Source organism: Porites lutea, chromosome 6 (assembly GCF_958299795.1).
Source record: "Porites lutea chromosome 6, jaPorLute2.1, whole genome shotgun sequence".
Lineage (NCBI taxonomy): Eukaryota > Metazoa > Cnidaria > Anthozoa > Scleractinia > Poritidae > Porites > Porites lutea.
In genome coordinates this window covers 24,973,042-24,996,822 of record NC_133206.1, presented here as the reverse complement: position 1 = coordinate 24,996,822, position 23,781 = coordinate 24,973,042, and the positions used below count along the sequence as shown (strand labels likewise).

At 39.2% G+C, this 23,781-nt stretch overlaps 1 protein-coding gene across 1 annotated transcript in view; it reads left to right on the top strand.

Moving 5' to 3' along the window:
- Positions 1-23,781, top strand: part of LOC140940209 (DNA-dependent protein kinase catalytic subunit-like) — a 296,315-nt gene that overhangs the window by 233,316 nt on the left and 39,218 nt on the right. Inside the window, exons 80-92 of the mRNA XM_073389127.1 lie at positions 1,390-1,528; positions 4,876-4,953; positions 8,975-9,085; positions 9,169-9,294; positions 14,084-14,182; positions 14,597-14,705; positions 17,972-18,083; positions 18,333-18,389; positions 18,890-18,980; positions 19,369-19,425; positions 20,527-20,647; positions 21,923-22,033; positions 22,252-22,340. Coding sequence (XP_073245228.1) covers positions 1,390-1,528; positions 4,876-4,953; positions 8,975-9,085; positions 9,169-9,294; positions 14,084-14,182; positions 14,597-14,705; positions 17,972-18,083; positions 18,333-18,389; positions 18,890-18,980; positions 19,369-19,425; positions 20,527-20,647; positions 21,923-22,033; positions 22,252-22,340 — 1,300 coding nt within the window. The remainder of the gene's footprint in view (positions 1-1,389; positions 1,529-4,875; positions 4,954-8,974; positions 9,086-9,168; positions 9,295-14,083; positions 14,183-14,596; positions 14,706-17,971; positions 18,084-18,332; positions 18,390-18,889; positions 18,981-19,368; positions 19,426-20,526; positions 20,648-21,922; positions 22,034-22,251; positions 22,341-23,781) is intronic.

Here is a 23,781-nt window from a genome sequence, read left to right as displayed (position 1 = left end):
TCAAGGGATGTATCTACTGATAAATTTTCTCTCACCACCCCTAAGATGTTAAGATTCTACAGAAAAAGGACACATTATTAAGGTTTTAGAGTGAGTACTGTTGGTGCGTACTGTCCAGCTATGCAAATCAGTTCAAAGTAAACTCATTTGGTTGTTTACTTAGTTCGTGACAAATATCACGCAACGTAATTTTTGTTAGCAAATTAACACATGTAAATAATAGCAACACTTTCAAACAAAAAATGATCCGGTACAATTCTCTAGAAGTCACCGAAAACCCGTTTTTTTCACGGTCCAGGCGTATTATGAAACAGGCGCTTTTTACTTACATCACAATTGCATTTACAGCTCCTGTCGCATTTTTGTGTTCTACAAATGACAGGGACGGCTTTTCTCATCACTCAATATTTTTGCACGGCCGTTCTATCTTTTGGAAAACTTATTTTCTCTACCAAGCCTACTGGATTTTTTGACATTCGTGCTCATATTGAGTACTGGCGACCGTAATGTTGACATCTCTGAGCAAGTTATATACCAGATAAATGACCTCGTGCTTTTGTCGTATATCCACGACTTTAGCTCTTTGCATTGGCCTGCCGAAATTCTTACTGTGTACACCATAATGTTAGTAACTCGTTGCTTCCCTTAACCGATTTCGGACGTGAGTCTTGTTTAAAGTTATATTATCCTTTGGAATAAAGCACGCGCTATGAGATTCCACAATGTCTGGTGTATATCATTCGTTGCGAGCGAATTCTTAAAACACGTTCAGAAAACTCCGAAAAGCTGGGAAAAGGTTTGTTCAATTACGATCTTTCATCAGAATGCCGAAAAAACACTTTTACAGCCTTTTTTCTTCCCATCTCTTTTTCAGACAATCGTGAACAAAAGTCTTGGGACACTTTTGCGTTTCTGGGGCGTTTTCCAACCCCTCCCCTCACCCCACAATCAATGTTTGACGCGTGTATCCAGAATTTTTTCCAAGTTTCAACTTTGTATAGGTTGGGGCGAGGGAGAACTGCAAGAAAATTTCGAAAAGGGTGCACTGTTTTAACGTGAAACTCACAAAACCGTGAACACCAGAAATATTTGTGGAATGTTATTGTGTCGCGAGAAATAAGCCAAAAAGACGCGAGAAAACTAAACCGCAAACAGCAACGGTAATAAATTTGTGGTTTTGAGGTTTGCTTGCGTATCCTGAACTTAATTGTGATTGGCCAGTTCACAATCAACATTCCTGAAATTTTCAGGTGTTCACGGTTTCCAGTAAGTGGGAACCGAGAAATGACAGAAAAATATGAATATTGCAGTACTTTTTATCCTGCTACTGACACCTCTGTAGGTTACGTGTTGACTATGAAGCACTTAAACATCCAATGTTTCGTATAGGTTATACAGGTCGCTAGGTGACTATGATGTATTACGGGGCATTTTTACTGGACATATCGGCAACAAACCTATTACCCAGGATGCGTTGGAGGCAGAAGCACGGGGAGACTATTCACAGGCTCTTAAATTATACAATGAGGTAATTAAAAGTACATGTAACTTATAATGGTAATGAGGCGGATTATATATAATAATTATATTTAATAATAATTTAAGAAAACGTAGTGATGAGTACATTTGAGAATGGAACAAACATTTTCCCTAGACGTAAGAAAAAGAAACCCAATTGCAACTGTCTTATTGCTGGCGAGTCTTTGCAAGCAAGCACACTATTCTGTACAATAGTGGCAAAAAGCCAAGTTTTGTCGGATGTAAGATCAGAAGCATGCACATTCGATTGGTTTTCTTATCCGGGGTATCCACTCCCGTGCGGTGACATCATGTAAAACGCATGCGGAGGAGATCGAGATTTCGAGTAAATTTCCAGGGTGCAAGCAGATTATAAACGAGGTGAGTGTTTAGTAATTGTTTTTATTTATTTGTTTATTTTTCAAATGTTTTTATTTACTTTTATACATCAAGGGTTCGATCCAGACCGTTTTAGAGATGAAACTTGAGGAAGACGAGAAACTTATACGTGTTTGGCTGCTCTATTTGCCGATTCGTGAATAAAAGGAGGTACGAGGATATCCATCAAATCCTCCGTCATGGAGATACTTCTAGAGCACCACATTAAACTGTCGTTCCTCCTGAAAATGTATTACTATTGTCGAAAGGCGCTTCGCGAGTTTTGACGAACAAATTCTTGATTGTGACGTTTAAGTAGAGCATACAGCTAACAAGGTTTCGTGAATGCGAGTGATACCTGTTATCCATGCGTCGATATCTTTGCACCTCCATTCGCGAAAATTGTTGACATAGTAGAGCAGCCTGACACATAAAAATCTCCTGTCTTCCTCCATATTCATCACCTTACCGTTCGTGACCTTTATGAATACGAGTTATATACCAGTTCAGTAAGAAAACAAGACACTCTTAAAGTATTAACTCGAGGTTGCTTGGAGACTAGATAAATGGTGAGGAGGTAAATTCTTTAGGAGCCGGTGTGCAGACATAGGTTACATAGTAACTACTGACTGCCTTTTATAAAATAACTAAGATAGTACGCGCGCTCTGATTGGCCGAGAGGAGTGTTTGCATGAGAGTATGTAAACATGGTTGTGGCGTCAAGTTGTTTGGCTTTTCGCGCGCTAATCACGCAAGCACGAATTTGAAAAAGTTTTCGAGTTCAAAACTCGACAAGTTTACTTTATTTACCCATTCCTTCGTCGGCTGAAACATGGAAAATCGTTACAAAGAAGGTGAGTCAATTTTTCTTCGCTTAAGTTGACATTTTAAGCGAGAAAAATCCGTATTTTGCAAAGCACCTTTTTGCAAAACAAGAACTGATTACGCGTTCAAGATTTCGTGGACAAGATTTTGCGACTGGTAAGAATTTCTCTTTTAATCAGTGCCATACAAAGATTTTTGCGTTTTTTTCTCTGGAAAGTTATTGTATAAAAGCAACAGAAAACTTTTTTCCTGTGTTTGCATAACCTGATATAAACACTCGAGGAGTTGGGAGAATTCTCGACGGTTATGCAAACCCTCGACTTCGTCTCGGGTTTGCATAACTGTCTCGAATTCTCCCAACTCCTCTCGTGTTTATATCAGGCTATGCAAACACGGAAAACGGTTTCTATTGCTTAAATGGTACATAGAATAGTCAGACTAAACTGGACTAAACTGGAAAAGATTATAGTTGCAGTTTAGAATCTAAAATGACAATTTTCATTGAGGTTTAAGACAATAATGCTTTAATTTCAAGCAATCTTCCACAATCAAAGGCACTACCACGAGGCAAAAATCGAGAGCGTGCAAATCCACGACACCAAGGAAACATCAATGAATACGTCAGTATGAAAAATAAATACACATTTTCAACACTAGAGTACTTCGAAAATAATAGACTAGTTCAATTTGTAGACTAGTAGTTTCCATTGGCCGATGTCGTGCAGCAAGTAGAGTGCGTTGGACAGTCAAGTACAAATCTACCCTTATAAACACATCCATGACACATACGAGACGTTAGAAGAGTAGTTGAAGTTGCTTCTAGCAGTTGAAGGTTAAATCATTGATATCTCAAGTATTTATAAAGTGAAACACGACTTCACATCTTAACAACTGCGAAAATCTAACAATTAAATACATACAACAAAGTGGATCTGCAATATCGAATCTATTTAACAGTGAAGTTCGAGTAATTGCGTTAATATTCTGAGAAACGTAATTCCTCAATACACCACAAAAAAAGGATTTCCCCCGCAATAATGGGCGCGATCCGTTCAACCAAAATTCAGACCGGTCCGACCAGGCGGAGTCATGTTTTCGAAACTTTTTCGGTTGGACAGAACCGATCCATTGAGTTATGGACCGAAATTTCCGGAAATTTTGGTTGAATGGATCGCGCCCAATATTTTCATGTCCCATTCTATCGACGGTCGAGTATTCTTGAGGGTATTTGCTTTTTAATACGCTTGTATGAATACACGAAAATCAAGAGCCCTGATTCGGGGAAAATTACATCATTGCCAAGAAGCCAAGACGTTAAACGTGATCAACTACGTGCATCACTTCAATCATCACCGAAAATAAACTACATGCTCATCACGAGTCGCATTTACATACAATGTAACTCGTCACGATTCTTCGCAGTTTCCACGGTCTCCGCTAGGAACGCCTGGGAGCCCAACCTCCCTTTTGTGTCCTAAATGGGAAGAAGAAAAGCGGCCTGCAGATTATGACTCTCGGTGCTGAGCAACCTCGAGTACTAAAGAAATCTAGAAAATATAAGCAAGCAATTACTAAAACCTCAGGCCTCGTTTATCATCTTCTTGCACTGTGGAATCTACTCGAAGGGCTTTCCCCTTTTATGCATCACAAATAGACAAAAAAAACATATATTTCTCACCATAAGGCCTACCCACCCTAATTCCCAGGAGTCGCTTTCATTTTCTTCACGTTATTTATTTCCAAACTATATTGTCCGTATTTTCTTCCAGCTCTGGTGCCAGCTGTTACTTTCATATTGAAACTCCTGGTTACAGTTTGCTCGGGGGATGTGTTTCTTAGAACACTGCTGTAAATCGTGTGGTCTAGTTACACTTTCGTATTTGCTGTTTAAACACACCATTTTGAAGAATTTTGTTATGAATGTTAGACTGATAAGTACTTAACTTGTTGGTGCGATGTATGCTGCTTGTATAATATCTCGGTTTAGCACCATATTTTTTTTTGAACTTGTTTTGTTTTTGTACACCAAAATTCGTTTCATGTGATGTAACTCTGGGGAATGGTTTCTTGAAAGCTGATATAATGATGATAATAACGATAATAAAAATAATGATGATAACATAAGGATGGTTTTTAATGGGAACTTTTTGACAGGCCATTTCAAGAGAAATCTGGACAGATGGGGAACCTCAACAGGAGGAAGAGGACTTATGGGATGATGCAAGACTACAGGTAAGTGTGGGACAGCTTTATTTAAAATGTAGTCATTCTGTAATGCCTCCCCAGATTTCAAACATTTCCTCGCGTTTCATTAATCCTGTCTCGGAATGGCCACAATTTTGACAGGTGTGTTCATGCTGCTACAAAAAAATACAGCTGGTATCAAAATTCTTCTGTACTTCAAAGCTGGTTTTGATGATTTCTTTTTTTGGTTTGTCGATCAGGAAAGCATCGCATTAACGTGGCTTGATACAGTTTTTTAGGGGCCAATAGCTCCCAAGTTTGAGCATAAACTACGTCGCGATAAACAAAGATTTGGAAAAATGCCACCACGGTTGTATTAGATAAGGGACTGGTCAAAAAGTATAGGGGGGGGGGGGGGTGGGCCGGAGCATTTGGAAATGTGGTTGATAAAAAACACATGACCCACCCCCTCCCTTCGGCACAAAAAAGACTGACCCACCCCTAAAGCAAGGTTGGAAATTGCATGACCCACCCCCTAGTTAAAACATGGATGTTTGGTTTCCACTTAATAATCCAATAAAACCTCGTTCTGTGTTTGACAAAATTTGTTGAGACACTGCTACAACCAAAATCAAAATCACAGAAATCATACCTTTCACTGAAAAGACAAATGTGAAAAATCGAAAATTTCTTGTTTCGATGAACGTTATGAGTCTTGACACAAATATACAGCAAAACGAGGGTATATTAGAATTGTCTGTCACAAAGCATATGAAAATGTGTACAAAGACAACCCATTCCTACACATTACTTGCCGGAAATGCTTAGATCAATTAATCATGATCCTCAAAGAAAATTTCTTCCACTTCAATGAAAGGACTACTTACAAAACCATGGAACTGCAATGGGCACAAAGACAGCAGTTTTGATTCCTTTGCCAATATTTTGATGACATACATTGAAACAACAACTCTAAGTAAAACTGTCTTTAGAACAACAGTTTGGAAATGCTACATACACGATATCTTTTCCCTATGGGACATGAATAAACCAGACATCGAAGCCTTCATTGAACAAGCAAACTTCCATCACCCAACTACTGAATTCACGGCCGAAACATTTGACACTGAGACTGCGTTTTTAGACACGGTTGCATACAAAGGCACAAGATTCAAGGAAAAATCTATCCGTGATGCAAAGACACATTTTAAACAAACGGAAACCTTCTTGCACACACATTTCACCACGTGTCACCCTCCAAACGTTAGAAAAGGATTTGTCAAAGGAGAAGCCTTGAGAATCCTACGAAAAAACTCCTCAGAAATAACCTTTGAGGAAAATAATTCAAATTTAAAAAAAAAACGCTTTTTGGACGGAGGCTACCCACAGTCTTTGATAGAAAACCTACTATCAGAAATAAAATTCACAAAAGGGAGTCTGAACTCCTAAAACAAAACAACAAGGAGGAAAAAGAAATATTGCCATTCGTGACACAATACCAGCCCTCGGTGTCTACTATAAAGGTAGCTTGAATGAAAAAATGGAATCTTATACAAAACCAACTATAACTTCAATAAATGTTTAAAGAACCACCAATCATTTCCTTACAAATAAAGGAAATTCATTAAAGGACATGCTCGTTAGAGCCAAAAATTATTGATTTGATGTGCGGCCTGTCACCCTTTGTATTTTCTCGCACAACAGGTTTGTGAGTATTTTAGTAATAATTCCAGCTGGCTGTGTTTTATATAACAAGTGTAGTCAACTGTCTCGTTAGTAGTTAGTGCCTATCTATCTAATAAAATAGGGTGACCCACCCCTTAAGGGAAGCTGAAAATTGCACGACCCCTTGCACAAGGCTCAAAACCTGATGACCCACCCCCTCTCTGCTCCGCCCCCCCCCCCCCTATACTTTTTGACCAGTCCCTAAAGATGACAATTTGTTATGATCGGGGTTGCACTGACATCGGAGTTGTCATAGCAACGGAATGAGGCTATTACCTATTTTACTTGCAGCAGTATTTCTCGTCACTGGGAACTGTTCTTCCAAAATCGTTCATGATGTTCGTGAAGTTTAAGGGAACTCTGTAAGAGCGTTATCGAGATATTTTGGGATAAAGCTTTTATGGTTAGAAATATGGTAAAAAATGGACAATCTTGATGTTCGGCTGTTATCTGTAGAAAAAAACGTGTTTGAAAGATCGTGGAGATAGTTCCAGCCGATTGCTAGAAAGAAGGATTTGATTAGTATGTATCGAAGCGCTCTTGTTAGCGGTTTGTAAACATTTTGGTCTACCTTAACAAATTAGCGAATGATTTTTAAACCTCTCAATAGATTTTTTTTTAAAATTAAAGATTCCTGATATTAACCTTCTTTTATAGTACCTTTAATTTCAAGATGATTTTATGTATTGTAAGGCAGTAAAATAAGGGCTACAATTCGCTAATGTCAGTAATTTATCAGTAATTTTGTGTTTACAAGTGAGAGCCTCTCATTATCCAGGGTATTGTCTCCAAGTTTCATGTTTTCGGGCACAAAAATATCTAGCATTTTTGCACATTTCAAATGCATTGTTAGTTACCGCTGTTCACGTGAAAATGAAACTTGGAGAAAATACCTTGAATGATGAGAGGCTTTTACTTGTAATGACGAAACTTCCGATAAAAAATTAACGAATTGTAGCCCTTATTTTTCTGCCTTACCATATATCAATAATCTTGAAACTGATTGGTAATATATAAGAAAGGTTAATCTCAAGAATGTTAACTTTTTTAAAAAGTCTATCGAGCAGTTTAATTTGTTAAAGAAGACCAAAATGGTTACAAAACCGCTAACAAGAGTGCTTCGATACATGCTAATCAAACCCTTCTTTCTTGCAATCGGCTGGAGCTATCTCCATGATCTTTCACACACGTTTTCTAAAAATATTGAAACTACTTTGATGTGAAATTGCATGTCAAAAGCGCTTTGTTTCATACAGATACCAGCCAAACATCAAGATTTTCCATTTTTTACTGTGTTTCTAACCATAAGAACTTCACCCCAAAATAACTCGATAACGCTCTCACAGATTAGAAGAACATCAAGGCCGCTATTGGAGGAAAAAGCTCCCGTGAATGATTTTGGAAGAAAAATTCCCAGTGCCGAGATATACTGCTGCAAGTAAAATTGGTAATAGCGTCTTTTCATTGCTATGACAACTCCGATGTCGTTGCAACCCTGATCATAACAAATTTTAATCTTTATCTGATACATCTGTGGTGGCAATTTTTCAAAATCTTTGTTTATGGCGTCGTAGTTTATGCTCAAACTTGGGAGGTATTGTCCCTGAAAAACTGTATCGAGCCACCTCAAGTCAACCGGATTCATAGATTACGTTTTTGAACAGCACATTACACAGAAAAGCCCTTACGCTTTTCTGACCTCACTTACTGCCTTTTAGTAACTGCATCTCAAGTGAGCTTCAGTATTTATTATTTATTGTCTGGTTTAACTTTGCTTATGATGTCCGGGGTAATTATTTCTTGTCACGTACGATAATGCATATTTTCAAGGTCCGAAACGATGCCTGGCATCCTTTTATTAGGTTTATAATACACAGGCTTTTAAATATTTTCTTTTCCAAGCCTACGTCAGTGATAGGACTTGATTCATAATGACTTTTAGCTCGATCGAAGGGTTTTAAATTTGAGGTGTGTTTGAGGGATATTTTTTCTTTGTCACCCAATCTAAATGGAATGTTCCTAAAGTCAGTGAGTATAGATTTGAAGATTTCTTTTCGATGGCCTAAAGTTCATTGATTATAGTTAATAGCTTCCATTATAAATATTATAAACGGATGCTTCGCTTTTAAGCTTAATTCTATACGGTATATTACTAAGTAGCTCACGAAATGTTTGCAACTTGAAAGCCGTCAATACGTTGTTCTATAGTAAAAGCTATAAACATTACTGAAACCTCAAGCCTAATCATTTGTAAAGTTATTTCAAATTTGATGTAGCAATGTAATGTGCAGTGTAAAGCAAGGAATTGGCCATAATGACTCCAAAATATGTGTGTTTATTGCAGTGTTTTGCTAACTTATCTCAGTGGGAAAACTTGGAAAAATTTTCAGTGTTAAACGTAGATGAAGAGGATCCTCCAGACCTAGATAAAGTGTGGACAGACACATATTTTCAGGTGAATAACGTTTTAATAAGTTGTTACAGTGATTTGCAGATAGCTTACTACCAGTGACTGGAAACGTTGATTCCATTTTGTAGGAACACTATCTTCCGTATCTGATAACAAGCAAACTTAAGTTGCAATATCAGGGGAAAGGAGACACAACATTGAATTCTTTTGTCGCTCGAGCGATGCAACACAACGACAGAAGAATATTGTTAGAGGTATGAATCACTGAAATGCGTTACTTACATGAATAAACTTAGCTGTCAGTAAGAAAGTCGTAATAAAAATAATAATAGGCTTAAAATAATAACTGCAATATAATTAATTATATAACACAAACTCCGTTCGATAGATATGAGAAAACATCAGGTAGAATTCCACGTATCTGTACTTCGAACCACTTTTAAACACATATGGAAGCCTGGCCAGACCGGGAACAGGTTAAACAAATGATATAATCTCATGGTGCCCCTGTACAAGCATATGGTCTCATGATCCTCTGCTCCTTTTTCTGCTGAACTTCAAAACCATGACAGGTAAGTGAACCTTAACCTTGCTTCTTTTTGGTTCCCCCCCCCCGCCCCCTTGTTCAGCTGTATCTACACCTCCTCAGTAGCGGGAAGGCTTTCAAAGCTATTTGTTTTCAAACTGACTCGACCTATCCGGTTGTGGGAAACGATGTCACAATGAAAGCGGTATCATCACTCGCCTTCGCCTGCCCGCCATCGCGAACGCTCGCACACGACGAGCGGCGGTGCGCCTAAAAGGTGCAAAATTCCAGATTCTGTGCCTTCAGCAGCCGAAAGCAGCTTAGGCTTCAATCCTCTGTTCGTTACAGCAAATTCAAAAAGACACGGCGAAGACCAATGACCGGGTCTCCACCATCGAGTCTCGCTTCGAACAACCTTCGGAAATTCTCCCGCCATTGCATGATGACCAAATTTTGGTTCTGGCCTATTCCAATACGGAGCTTGATTATTCTGAAGAATGTGTGTCGTTGGCTACTGAGCTCCCAACTCAAGCGACTCAGCCAACACATCATGCTATTAAGCCGTCAAACAAGACAAGACTTTAGGAACCCACAGAGATTGGAGTCTGGATTCCTTCTTAGACAAACTTTCTATAGAAAATTGAGTTATGATTAGGTTTACGAAATCCTAGGGAAGTACAATATCTCTTCAGCGGATTGTCTCAACACCTACCTTAGATCCTTCAGTGCTAAATCAAATTAGTCCTCCACAAACAAAAAAAAAAACGTGCAAGGTCCTGACAAGGAGATGGCTGTAGTCCAAAGGGGTAAGGAAATTAAGAGCATCGTCGAACAGACACTCTGCTTTTTGTGCTCAGCTAATCGTCAGTTGTCTGTTTTACGTTGGACGAAGGTCCTTGTTAACATTATTAGGGAGAAAATAAGTCTGGCTAAACAGCCACTTCCCGACGCGAAACGGTTTCTGTTTGGAGAAGACTTCTCTTCTGTTTCTTCTAAACAGGCAGAACTTTTCCAACATCTAGCCAAGAACCTATCCAATATTTCAAAACCCAAGCAACCATAGCAGAAAAATTTGACTAACAGGGACAGGCAACGCCCTAGGTACACAGATACCTTCACTAAGTCTCAGTCAAACCGATCAAAAAGCTATCGGCCGTTTGATTCCCACAATGGAGCCTCAAACCAAGACTCAACACATTCCAGTTACAAAATTTTGGATTTAACAGCTCCCCTTATAGATGCAGAGGTGTTGAAGTTCCTATCATGGGGAGCAATAACGAAAATACCCTTTACACGGGAAATTTCTTTAGAAGTCTGTTCCTAGCCCCCAAAAGGAAGGGCCTCATCGCCCTGTGATCGGAGCCATCTCAACAAGTTTGTAGAAAAATGCCACTTTCAAATGGAAAACATCTCTTACCTAACGACCCTCCGAAAAAGGGGAGACTTTTTGAGATCCGTAGACTTAAAGGACGCACATCTTTCCGTCCATGTACACGAGTCCTCACAAAAGTACCTTTCCTTCCAATGGAGAGACGAAACATTTGCCTTTCAAGGCCTCCCATTTGGGCTAAATTCAGCTTCCAGATTTTTTTAAAGCTGCTAAAACCAGCAGCTTGCCTTTCTGCGAAAGAGAGGTATCTAGACGACTGTCTTATCCTGGGCAGCTCCGTAGAGGAGTCAAGAGCCAACACTCGCTAATACTGCATCTCCTACACGGGGCAGGCTTCACCATTAACTGGGAAAAGTCCGTCTTGGAACTTACCCAGTCATTGACATTTCTAGATTTCTCCATAAACTCACTGATGATGTCATTCAGTCTTCCAGAGGAAAAATCCTGATCATTCAAAAAAGCGTCAACAGATGCTATGCAACCCCACCCTAGCAGCTCGGGAAGTGGCAAGCATAAATGGAACGCTGGAGGCGGCTTGCCTCGCTATCTGGCAGGCCCTCCTCTATTAACGGCACTTACAAATACAGCTCATAAAATCCCTACAGGCATCTCATCACAACGAAGTGGTAGACAGAGAATCACGCGAGTTTTACGATTCCAGCAAATGGTAATCCATCCCTTCATCAAAAAGTGCAATGTCGATCTTTTTGCCTCGCACCAAACAGCCCTTCTTCCAACATATGCCAGCTGAAAACCAGACCCACAATACTCGTCACAAATCGTTGAAACAGAAGGCATTTGTCTTGAATTTTCTTCAAATTTCTTTCATTCACTCTTCACACCTTTGTTCTCACTCAAATGTACCCCTCTCCTTCCCTAATGGTGAGCCACGCGTATTTTGGAGCACTGAGATGACTGCAATACCCAAATCAACATTGGGAAAGGGGGAAATCACACAAGTGTTTCAAGATTTGTGACGAGTATTGCAGGCGCTACTTACACAGATGCAATTACCCTCTCCAGACTGGTCCTGCCCAGAAGGGTACGCCTTTCCCCCCTTTCAGCTTACGTGCAGCACTGCTGAAAAAGATATCTCAGTACGGAGAATATCTAGTCCCGGTCGCACCAGTCTGGCAGGCACAGCCCTGGTGGCGAGCTCTTCTGAACCTCTTTGTCAAGAATCCTGTTATGATCGCAAACTCAAACACCTTCTGAGTGATCCTGCATCCTCTCCGAGAAACCACCCAATGTATCTAAGGATACACCTAGCCGTCTTTCATATATCACATATCAGGGATCAACATCAAACAGAAGGATTTTCAGAAGACGTTACCCGAATACTTCTCTCAGCCACTCGTGCTTCCATATGTGCTTGCCGTTTCGTGTCTGGAACAAGTCTCGTCCCTTACGAAGCTTGACCTCCGCTACTACCGCGTGGCTCACGAGGGAGTCTCATTTACATTGACTACGCCAAGAAAGCTAGGTTCTCCACAACAGTTACTCCAGCCTTTTTTTGTATCCTTTCCACATAACAAGACACTCTATCCAGCCCTTTTACGTCGTTATCTCAAAGCTACACGAAACCTACGCGCATTATTTCCATCCTCTAAGACCTTTGTTTTAATGTTGTATTAAACCGTCTTATCCGATTACGTTGTCTACTCTTTAAACATTTAAAAATTCTGGTTCTTGTAACTCCACGCGGATGCCATCCTATTAGCTTTTCTTGTCGGTTAATCGGTAAAAACACTAAAAGCTAACACTACAGCAATTTGGTTTTAATTGTTTCAATGGAGACATAATGGATTATTGTAAAAAGGCGTAATTATGTTACCGTTTCTGATGAAATAAGTTAAATTTGCACGTTACTGTACACTGAAGTGCTCAAGAATCAGCAACTATCTTGTGTTAACATTGCAAACTGAATATTCAATCAACCGCGATGACTCGAACCCCCGCAAACTTGAACTGGTTTTCAAAGTTGTACTGTATTTCTAACTTCGTTTGTTTATATAATTTCCATAATACTGGCAGGCCGCATCGCGGCCTGGTATAATTGGGGTGTGGATGCATACTAGTCAGGTGACTAGGTGTTCTCATGTGAACCCTTAGTCTCCCTTGCAGCCGTTTTTGTCTCGTCACGTAACGCTCCTCCCCAACAAACGGAAAAAAACAAAAGCAAAATGAAAATAACGTCAGGTTTCGCTCAAAGAGTTAGCCCCTGAGATTTCCAGTTGCATCGGAGGTGTCAGCCGCGACATTCTGTTTTGCTTTTCATAAAAACTGAATGGATTGAATGGGCGAATTAAATGGGCGACTTTAAACTGTACAATACTTGGTATAAAAGCTGGATCAGTAAATTTTCCACTGAGGAAAAAAAAATCAGTTTTGGCAAGAAACAGCTAACTGACCTAATTGTTATCAGATTGTTCATCAGTCCTGTCACATGCAGACGCAGACCTGATATTATATTATAAAGCAAACGCGTTTCTAAAAAAAATCTTTGGAATCGCCTTTAAGAAAACACAAATACCGCTTTTAGTGGACGTGAAATTCAATACCCATCCTGGGTAGTTAGTCAAATCGTAGCAATTTTAAATCTGTTTAATTCAAAACAGTTACAGTATTAAAACGGCCTTCTAGGAGACAACTTGACACAAGACATGATCCAATAGAATGCAGGCTATGATTGGACGGCATATAAAAGAATAATTTGGCGCGAAACAGTTCCAAAAAATAGAACCATAGCTGTGATTGGCTCAAATGGAGAAAGGAATGTGGTTCGAATGTGAGCGGCCGTTTGTTGGGGAGAAGCGTTACGTGACGAGACTAAAACGACCGCGAGAGAGACTAGTGAACCCTGTGTTGCTGATGTGGTAATGTAAGTGACAAACAGCATTAAACTGCTGACGAAAAACAGATAGTTCAATTTTACTTACTGCTCGTGTAAGAAGATTTAAATGATGAGAGTGAAAGTTTTTTCTCTTTGAGTTTCTGTCCAGTATTTTTTGGAAACGAATATTTGCTCCCGGTAAAACATTACCTTGGGTATAGTCTCCTTTTCATTTAGCGGTTTTAACTGCTTGGTAATCTTCCTACTGAACTGTAGTATTAATTTCATTTACAGAATCGCCACAGTGACAGTCTCGCCCTATTGTATGTTCTTCAAGATGACTACGATAGAGCATCTTACTATGCTGACTACAATGAAAAAACTTTTCTTGTGGTAGGTTTTCTTGTCAACCACAAGATATAGGAACTCCTGTTGCGAACTGTTTTGTGTTTGTACTGCAAATGTATATTCCTTAGCTTTACAAAGACACTTGTAAATTGTATAAATAGACCTAGGTCTTAGGATCATTGGTGAAAGAAGACTGAAAAAAGAAAAAAAAAGGTTTTGGCTCAGGTAGGTTACAGAGTTCATGTAAAAAGTTGCATTGGTACAGATATGTTTTTAGCTCAGTTTCCGTTTATTTCCCTTTTCCTTGGGGGATCCACTTCAAAAAGGGGAATCCAGCCATTCTCTGATCCGCTTTGCCTTTATGTTCATTTTCTTACGCAACATCAATGTTCACAAAATTGTAACATAATTTATATTAATTATATTATATGGTATTGTGGTACTAAACTCTTTTGACAGGACTGGGCAGGCTTGGACTCTATGATGTATGCAAGTCGCTCTGCTAAGCTACAGTCATTACAGAAGATGGCCGAAATGCAGGAGTTTCTTGATTTTATTAAAGAAGTAGGTTAGTGGTAAGGTGTCTTGATATCTGGCCTTAGATTAGCCTTGACTGGGAATCAAACCCCGACCTTTGCGATGACCGGACGCAACGTTCAATCCATTAAGCCAATCAAGCAAACTGGAGAGCAAGCCATTGTGAGTTCGTAATATATCTGATGGTGGAGATGACATGAATTGAAATTTTATATGAAATAAATCATAGTTCGATTTGCGGATAAAGACATGAAATTCAACATGATCTTCGCACATATTTCAATTCATGTCATTTCCATCATTACATACTAACAATGGCCTACTCTCCAATTGGCTTGATCAGCTCAGGGGATAGAACGTTGCATCCGCTCATCGCAAAGGTCAGAGTTCGATTCCCAGTCAAGGCTGAATTTTTTCGGTTTTTTTTTTTAACGCTTAGGTTGTTCATTCTACTGCGAAGATCATGTTCACTTTCAGAAGCGCCTTTTCTTGTTAAAGGTCAAATGAACCAAAAAATTGACATATCTTCTTTTGTCGCTTTACCTTCACCAAACACTAAAAAGAACCATCCTAAGAGAGATTTGGGGAAAGATTTTTCTTCCCAAGCCTTTATAGAAAGATAAAAGATCAAAATCCGATTATTTCCGAAAACTTCACGAAAACGTTTCTGAAATGGCCGCGTGATAGACTGGAGACTACGTGACGTCATTGCTGGTCTTTCAGGGCGGAAAAACGTTCTGCGCAAGCTTCTGCGCATCCCTTATCGCCTGCGTTTGTTTGTCTCGTTCTGTGAGAGTTCTGACTGAGACTGAATGAAATACACGAGGTGCAAACGTTTGCCATTTGTAAAGGCTTTTTTTGTTGTTTTTGTTATTTTTTCGCCACTTGAAAATTACTTTGGATTCAGAACAACCAATGTTAGAGTAAAAACAGATCATCCGTCAGTCTGAGGAGGAATAAACCGTTTTGAACATTTCCAAAGAGGTTTGTATTTTTCTGATAATTGTGCAATCGATTTGTGAATTGATTTTGTGTCCAGTTCTTCGCCTTCTTTCGCCGGACTAAATTAAAACCCGCTTGTAATCTGTTATTAGTAGTTACGGTTAGTTTTTTGACATGCCCAGATTTATTTACCTTTGCAGAACCAGCTTTATCCTTGTCTTATGTCAAAGAACCGTGATGCTAACGCTTGCGAGTGAACAAACTTGAGCGCTTAAAACTTCCTCGAAACTTTAGAAGGCCAGCAAGCTTACTCGAGAAGAAAAGACTACTTCGATCATTTTTCTGTTGCTCAAGTAATAATAGTCAGAGTTTTTTTCCTTTAGTTTTTTCAGTTTTAATTACATAGTTTTGTTATCTTTCTGTACGCAAATTTTCCTTTCACTCGCTGTGAAGTAGCGGAGAACGACAACTGCCGGCAGTGACTCTAAAACAATCGACTCTTTCAACCGTAAACAATTGCTGGAGCTAGATTTGACTGAAGCGAGCAAAACAAATCCTTATGTGCAGTTTTCTGTATTTTCTAATGATTCAGTTTGCTGAGTTTATTTGCTTGAATGAAGACCCTCGCATGGACCAGTTATTACTAAAAAAAAGTAGCTGATCTAGCTAAGTAGTCGGAATCATGGCTTGGCAGCGACGCTTGCAGCTGATCTTTTTCTTTTAAGATCTTTAGATAAGTTGTTTCCGTACAGAAAATTCACTTCTTCTTTGTCATCAGGTATAAGAGCCTTAAGCCTTAATGTTTTTTTTTTTTTAATGAAAATTTGTTGTTTTGCAACCTTATTGAAGCTTTTTTTAGTTCACTTGAGCTGAATTTTATGCATGATGGAAATGTTCTTTGCTTGTCGCATCTCTTTGCCAGCTTAAAGAGGCGTCTATGGTCCTTAAAGTGACCTCAATCGGTAATTAAATCTTATACATAATTGGAAAGAAGTTTTCGCAATAATGTAACTTTAACTTTGCTTGAAGGAAATCTTACTTACGCGTAGGTTTTCGACATGTGTTATCCATGTTCAACTTGACAACACAAAGCAAAATTAATCTGCGCGAAGCGATCAAGTTTAAAAAACTATGGTTGCTTTGAAAACGATCTTGGGGAAGATTTACTAGATAAAGATTAACTCTTTTTCTGCCCACATATCAACGCCAAAACTTCTACATTGAGGATTTTGTTTATATTTTAGTGATCTGCTAAGCTAGAAGTGTCAGATCGAGCGGGGGATTTAAAATATCAGCTCGAGTGCGACAAAGTTCAGTGAGCCTACTTGAATTTCTTTGGGCAGATTATTATACAAAGATATTTTGTTTTTGTGTCCACGGTGGAGCTCCGGACCTTATATATCTAGGAACTTCCTTATATGAACACATTTTGTGAGTGCATCTTGAAAAACATCGGACTTACGCACGCACATTTCCAGTACAACTCAAGGAAATTAGTAAATGTCGTTAAAGTCCGTTTTACTATGATGTATTCTTCGAGAAAATTAAATAATAAGAAGGTTATAACCACAGCTTGCAACTTTTGAAGACAAATATTGCCTGTTCTTTCCAGGTTTATAACCGCACAAACCACTTCTGCGCCAAGTCCACTCGAAAAACTCTGAAATGAATTTCCCGCTTCTTTTCACCTGACCAACATTGACGTCACAAGCTGTTTTTTCCGACAATTTTTCCGACCGCTCTACGAAGATAAGGGCCAAAAAACAGCAATTTTTGATTGCGAATATCTCGGAGATACTTGCTTCAATTGAGCTGAAACTTCATAGTATGTTTATTTGGTTCATATTAAACACATTTCACTAGAATTGAACCAAAATAGAAAGTGTCGAATTTTTGGTTCATTTGACCTTTAAAAACTTCAAAAAATATCTACTGTGGTCGTTCGGTTCTTTTGCTTTTTGGTCCGTTTTTCTTTACATGAACATGTAGTTGCTAATACACATTACTTAAAATGTTTAAACAGCCGTTTACATACATTCATTGGACAAAAAAGTCTCTGTGATATTCAATTGAATTTCAAATAGACAACTAGAACCTGTTAGAACTTGCTTTTTTTAACTGTCATTGTATTGAACATGAATTACTGCCGAAAGGATTGCCCTTTCAGGTTGGTTCTGAACCACACGAAGGTCTCGCTGTTTGCAGGGCTAAATTGGTACCTTCTTCCACGGTTATTTTAAGACCGTGAGTGTTAGTACGACGCTAGGGATTGAACAAAAAATTTCCCACTCTAGCAGGACTGACCGAATTTTTGTGTCAGAATTTAAAGTGTTATTTTTTTTCACCCTTTTTTAGAGAACTTCTCAAGTTTAAGTCCAGTGATGAGATTGTTAGACAAGTGGAGTTCACGCCTTCCTGATCCAAGGATTCATCCAATCAGCATTTGGGATGACCTCGTTACCAACAGGTAAAAATATATCCATATTTAAGGTGTCATGTTTATCGTGTCTCGAGCATAGGACAAAAATATCTCTCCAAGGGGATTCTACCGATACCCACCCATGTGGTTATTGGTCAGGCTTAGCTGTGGACAGACTATTTAAAAAGGTTATAAAAATTATGATTGATTTCAATGTTTTTTTTCGTGCACTTAAGAAATAGTACGTCATTTGAATAGTTTTCGTGTAGTCTTCGTTTGACTTTTCTTTGTTCTTAGAATTGTGTTCATGGACAAGATATCGAGGAAATTTGAGACACTTGGAGCAGAGGAGAGGTAAATTAGGAGGGTACCTATATACCGAGCCATGACTTGAATCAGGACTCAGGACTCGATAATTTTTTGCTTTCCCACCATTTTCACGTCCTGCAAGTCTCATGACCATTAAGAGGAGGGTTTTCGTGGCCATCATGGAAGGAAAGCTCGAGTTAGGGTTAGGTTAGGGTTAGGGTTTGGAGTCCTTTCTTTGTTTTTATTTTACTTTTGTTTATTTGTTGATTAATTATTTATTTTATTTATTTTTTTGCGTACAAAAAGTTTAGAAAAGTCCTAACTGGAGTCCTGGCTCGAGTCCTTGCTCGAGTCGTAGCTCGATTCCTGGCTCGAATCCTGGCTTTGATGTTAGTTTATCTCGTTAATTAGTAGCAAACATCAAAATACCTGTTTTCCACCCTGATCTACTCGTCTTCGGAATTTGGCAGAAAGTTATTGTTAACAAAGCAAGTAAAACTGGTGATAAATAAAACTTTTGTTCTGTTTTCTCTCTTTAAATCTAGCTCTGGCTTACGTCTGGCTGAAATTGAAATTAAATGTAAGCAGCACAAGGTTGAGCTATATCTACATATGGCAAATACTGCTAAGGAGCAGGTACATAGCCTCTATTTACGTGTCATAACTTTACATCAATAATGGTTTGTAACGTACTGTTGAAATTCATAAGTTCGAACGTGAATGATGTCAGAGTAATTATACGGCTTTCGTGAGTGCCTGTGTAGTCGTTCATTCATGTCGGGTTTGGTTCAAATTCTATTTTCCATTTTGTTTGTTTATGGCAATCTCTGATATTGAGTTCGAAGAAAAGGAAAATAAAATTTGAACGAAGGAGAAGATTTAAGTGTACCAATCGTCGTTCTTAGAACATCTGAACCAAAATAATTTATTTGTATAGTTTATGTGGGCCAAGGAAAAATATTTGTCAGTTTATCTCTTTATAGCAAATATCGTGAAGGTATAACCACATATATCGCTGTTGCAGGGAAATTATCCAGTGGCAAACAAATATCTCAGAGAGGCTCTAAGCCTGATACCTCAGGTAATTTGACGTTACTGCAATTGGTTACTAATTTATATTATGGTCTGTAGCAATGACTTAACCGTCAAGCCACGTTCACCAATTGCGAAAATCCCCCCTCTGCAGTGCTATCAACGTGAGATGCCCGTGAGACACTACAGTGGACAGCACATCCATTAGCAGTATGGTGCACAAGTCGAAAGTAGTGATATTTCCGTAAAAAAGAAGGATAATCTACCTGCCGTAGCACAGGCAACATTTTCTCAAACAAAAACGCTCAACACTTAATTTCTATCCCGGTAATGACTTCGTATAATGCCAAGATTTAGTGTTTGCTTACGCGGAGTGGTATCCTACGAGAGTCGAACCACAAGGGGTCTCTTCTGGGAAGAGGATTAAGAGCAGAATAAATCTGCTTAGGTTGCAGGGTTCGCGCCGGAATTGGTCGCTTACGGAAGGCCAAAATATGGAGAGTTTTAAGCAACTTACCAGGGGGTTCCAGCTGTAGTGACTAGCGTAAGCTTTGTAATTTGAATAGGACGTCAGTTAATTTTATTGCCAGTTAATTTCCTTCATTATGATACTGAATTATATTTATTTGAGACGAAGGAATCCCAACAATAAGAAACAATTTTACAAGGCTTCCGAGGGATCAGTAGTTACTGATTTTCAATAACGTACGTCAGCTTAGCGGCCCAAACGTTGAAAACAAAGCATTAGTTAAACTTCCTGCCGTGAAGCACGCGAAATCTTACCCAGTGGGTACGAAAGTAAATGGCACCCCACATAATTGCTTCTGAAAAAGATAAGAAAAAATATTTACGCAATAGTTTGGTCGCTAACTACGTACTTTTTAATCTTTTTGCTTTTAATCATAAACAGCTTTTTTAGAGATAAACATGCAAAGTTTGCAACAGGCTCCTTTATTCCTGTATCAGTGTGAAAAAAAGTATTCCATTAATACCTAAATCTTGTTCAGTAACTGTAAGCTCCTACACAATGTGCCATGCTTGTGTCAACATTTTAATTTTAAGAGTTCATGTGACCAACTAATAGTAAGAAGTAACTGAATTCCGTTCAAAGGAGAAAATTTACGCTATGTGAATATTCTTTTGCTGTTAGGATAATGAGAGTTTGCAGATTGGTTGGTCACACGTCTATGCAAAGATACATCACAGAAAGATACCAACCCTGACAGTTTTAGAGGGCGTGGAAACTGCTCTGATGGTGGCCGGGCAGTTAGGTATAAATACTTTTTTTACCACACTTCTCAGTCCGTATTGTAAATTACAGGCCGAGTTTTTCCGCCGATTTTCATGCGAAAACAATCGCACATTACAAAGAATCTCCATGACGTCAAAAGGTAAATGTACCGCGTTGAAAAAGTTTTTTTTGTTCAAAACTAAGAGCATTGAAAGTCTTATCTCACCAATGTAATGCTAGAGTATTTTGAAAACTGGACACTGTGTCTGGCTCAAAGTCCCCTCCAGCTTTCCTTGGTCTGTCTTTGAGAACAACACTACAAATGGCAAAAAAAGTCGTCAAGGTAAGTTAGTTCGCTCGTTTTTCTTTGACAAAACGTCTCGAATACCTGCCAGTCCATTTTGGTCTCCTTAATTATGATCTGCGATAAAAATTTCAAACGCTGATTAGAATTTTTCTCCGGTAAGATTATGATCCAGTGTGTTTATCAACTTTGTTCTCGAATAAACACGAGTTAAAATTTGGAAGAACGAAATCAACATCCAAGTCCTCAGGGTTAATAGATATACAGTCGAACCTCTCCACAACGGCTACCTTGAGGACAGAAGGAAGTGGCCGTTGGGGAGAGGTGGCTGTTATTGGAAGGTAGGGGTGTTTTTTTTTTTTTGGGGGGGGGGGGGGGGTGTACAACATGTTTATTGTGCTACGTTCATGCTTCCTGTATCCCATAATGCTAATCCAATCATATATACTGAATATACAGAGAAAAACTTGAATAATATTTTGAATCAAAATGTTAACGTGACAAAAAGAGCAAAGTTCGCAACATTCGCTATAAGTATCGTGAACAATTTATGCTTACTGCAGATGTATAAATGGAACACAATCAAAATAAGGTTGCCGCGATTAATGATCGACGTACCATAAGTGTGTCAAATTTCATGACCATTCTTGACCTTTTCATCAGTCGCTGAAAAAACTGGCAATTGTTGAGAGGTTATTTTGGCTGTTGGGGACACGCTTTAATGGCCGTTGCCGTTGTATAGAGGTGGCCGTTAGTGGAGGTTCGACTGTATTACAACTCTCATTAATTCATTTATTCGGGATAAAAAGATGTAAAGCTGCAAAAGGAGCATTTGCTTTTGAAATTTTGGTACGTACAGTAAGCTTTCGGCCGCAATTGACCAACTGCAGGGGGAAAACAGACTTAACCACGTATTCTTTTTTGTCCTTGTTGTTGTTGTTGTTTGTTGGTTGGTTTGGGTTTTTTATATTCTTAGCATATGTTTACGTTAATCATGGTTTCATCTTACAGATAAATTTAACACTAGTGGGACATTAGAAACTGAGCCATTAAGAGGGCTGCAGCATCACATTCTGAAGAGTGAGACGATGGATATTATCACAAAGGCAATTACCACAGACGGTACGAAAAAATCAGTGCCCTCAATCCAATCCCCATATTATTTTTTGGAAAGGTTTTTATGTCGTATGGGCAATCAAGTGTAGTTGATGGTTTGAGAGGCGTCGCCTTGGAAACGTTCCTCAAACAAGGTACAGTCCACTTCTTGTGAATTTTTGTCACTTTAATAAATACAGATTATCGCCCTGAAAGCTTTTTTGTGTGTGTTTTTGTCTCTACAGAGGGGCTAGTTCTTTCTTCCCTAGAGGACAGCAAAAAAGGCAATCTTTCTAGACTCTGTGGTTTGAATTTCGCTGATTCGCTTAAGAAGGTAACTAACGGAAGTTGCGTGGTTGGCTAGCTGTTGGCAAACGTCATTTATAGTGTACAATACAACGTCCATTATCCAGATTTTTGTGCTCTTAAAATATGCGTACCCAATACAAGTAAACAACATCAATGAAAGGCGGCTCCCCATGCTCGTTTCATTGCAACAAGACGACAAAGGTTCAAGTTGGGCTTCAAATAATCATTTTACGGGAAGGGACTGGGGCGAGTTGTAAGTCCAACACCATTTTTGCCCCGGTAGTTGTCATAATCGCCATTAAAAACTTGTAAAAGAGGTGGCTGCCGAAAATCGCCACACCCTTTAATGTTCCAATTTTATACAGAGTAGGTGATGCGCAGTGCAAACCTTTTTACCTAACGTAGTGAACAGTATTCTGCGAACTGTAGCGGAAAAACGTGTTTATTCTCCTACGCGTTCCTTCTACCGTAGACGTCTTCTGGGCATTAAAACTCTAAACGACTGTATTTAAGCCAAAGCTTATGACTAAAAATAATGATGGTCGCGAGCATTGAAGATTACAGCGTATTTCAGGTTGACCAATATCCATTAAAGGCCGATTGTGAGAGATACCGACTACCGCCGCTTGCGACTGAAGGATCACCCTTACGGACAAGCAAACTATACAACGGGTGATGAATCTAATGATGGCCCTGGCCCTTTTAAGAAGTTATACGTGAAGATCTCTGAATGGACTCCTCCTGAAGGCGAATTCCCCGCTGCTGATCATTACATTGGCCTCAGTCTTTGGTTTGTCAACTCACTGGATTTCAATAGTTCAGTCACACGCCGGTATTCTAATAACCTGTCGCAATCTGAGATAAAGGCTTCACGAGAATTCAGATGACGTACGGACGTGGTAATGAAGCCAGTTAATAAAGGAGGAGCTTTTGTCGTTTGGTCGCGCCCACTTTGTATCGAAGAAGCCAATGGACAGCTGTCCGACCACAGATCAACTTCAAAAGTATCAGGAAAAGGTGGAAAACACGGTCAATGGTATGAGTGTCAAGTGCGCACGATCAACAATACACAATCCTAACCTTGGTCGACCCATTGTCCCTAACTGCACTTTTCCCACGGAAAACATCTCATCCCATCTGGATGAAGTCATGGCGCATCTTGTCAGAAGTCTTTCTACCTATGCTAAGGACACCAACCGTGCTTTTCACATATTTGACTCATTCAGATTTGACACCACAATCCTGGACAACGCTTTCTGTTCGCCAAAGAGCCTTCAACGAGTACTCTTATAAGACTCGTTGAGCTAGTGCTCACGTTGAATTCTTTTTCGTTTAATAATGAATACTACCGCCACATTGGCGGCGTTTCGATGGGAAGTGGAATGGGGCCTTCTTATGCCTACCTTTTTGATGGATACGTTGAGCACCAAATCCGGGAAGAGTATACAGTTGCACAGGAGGTATTA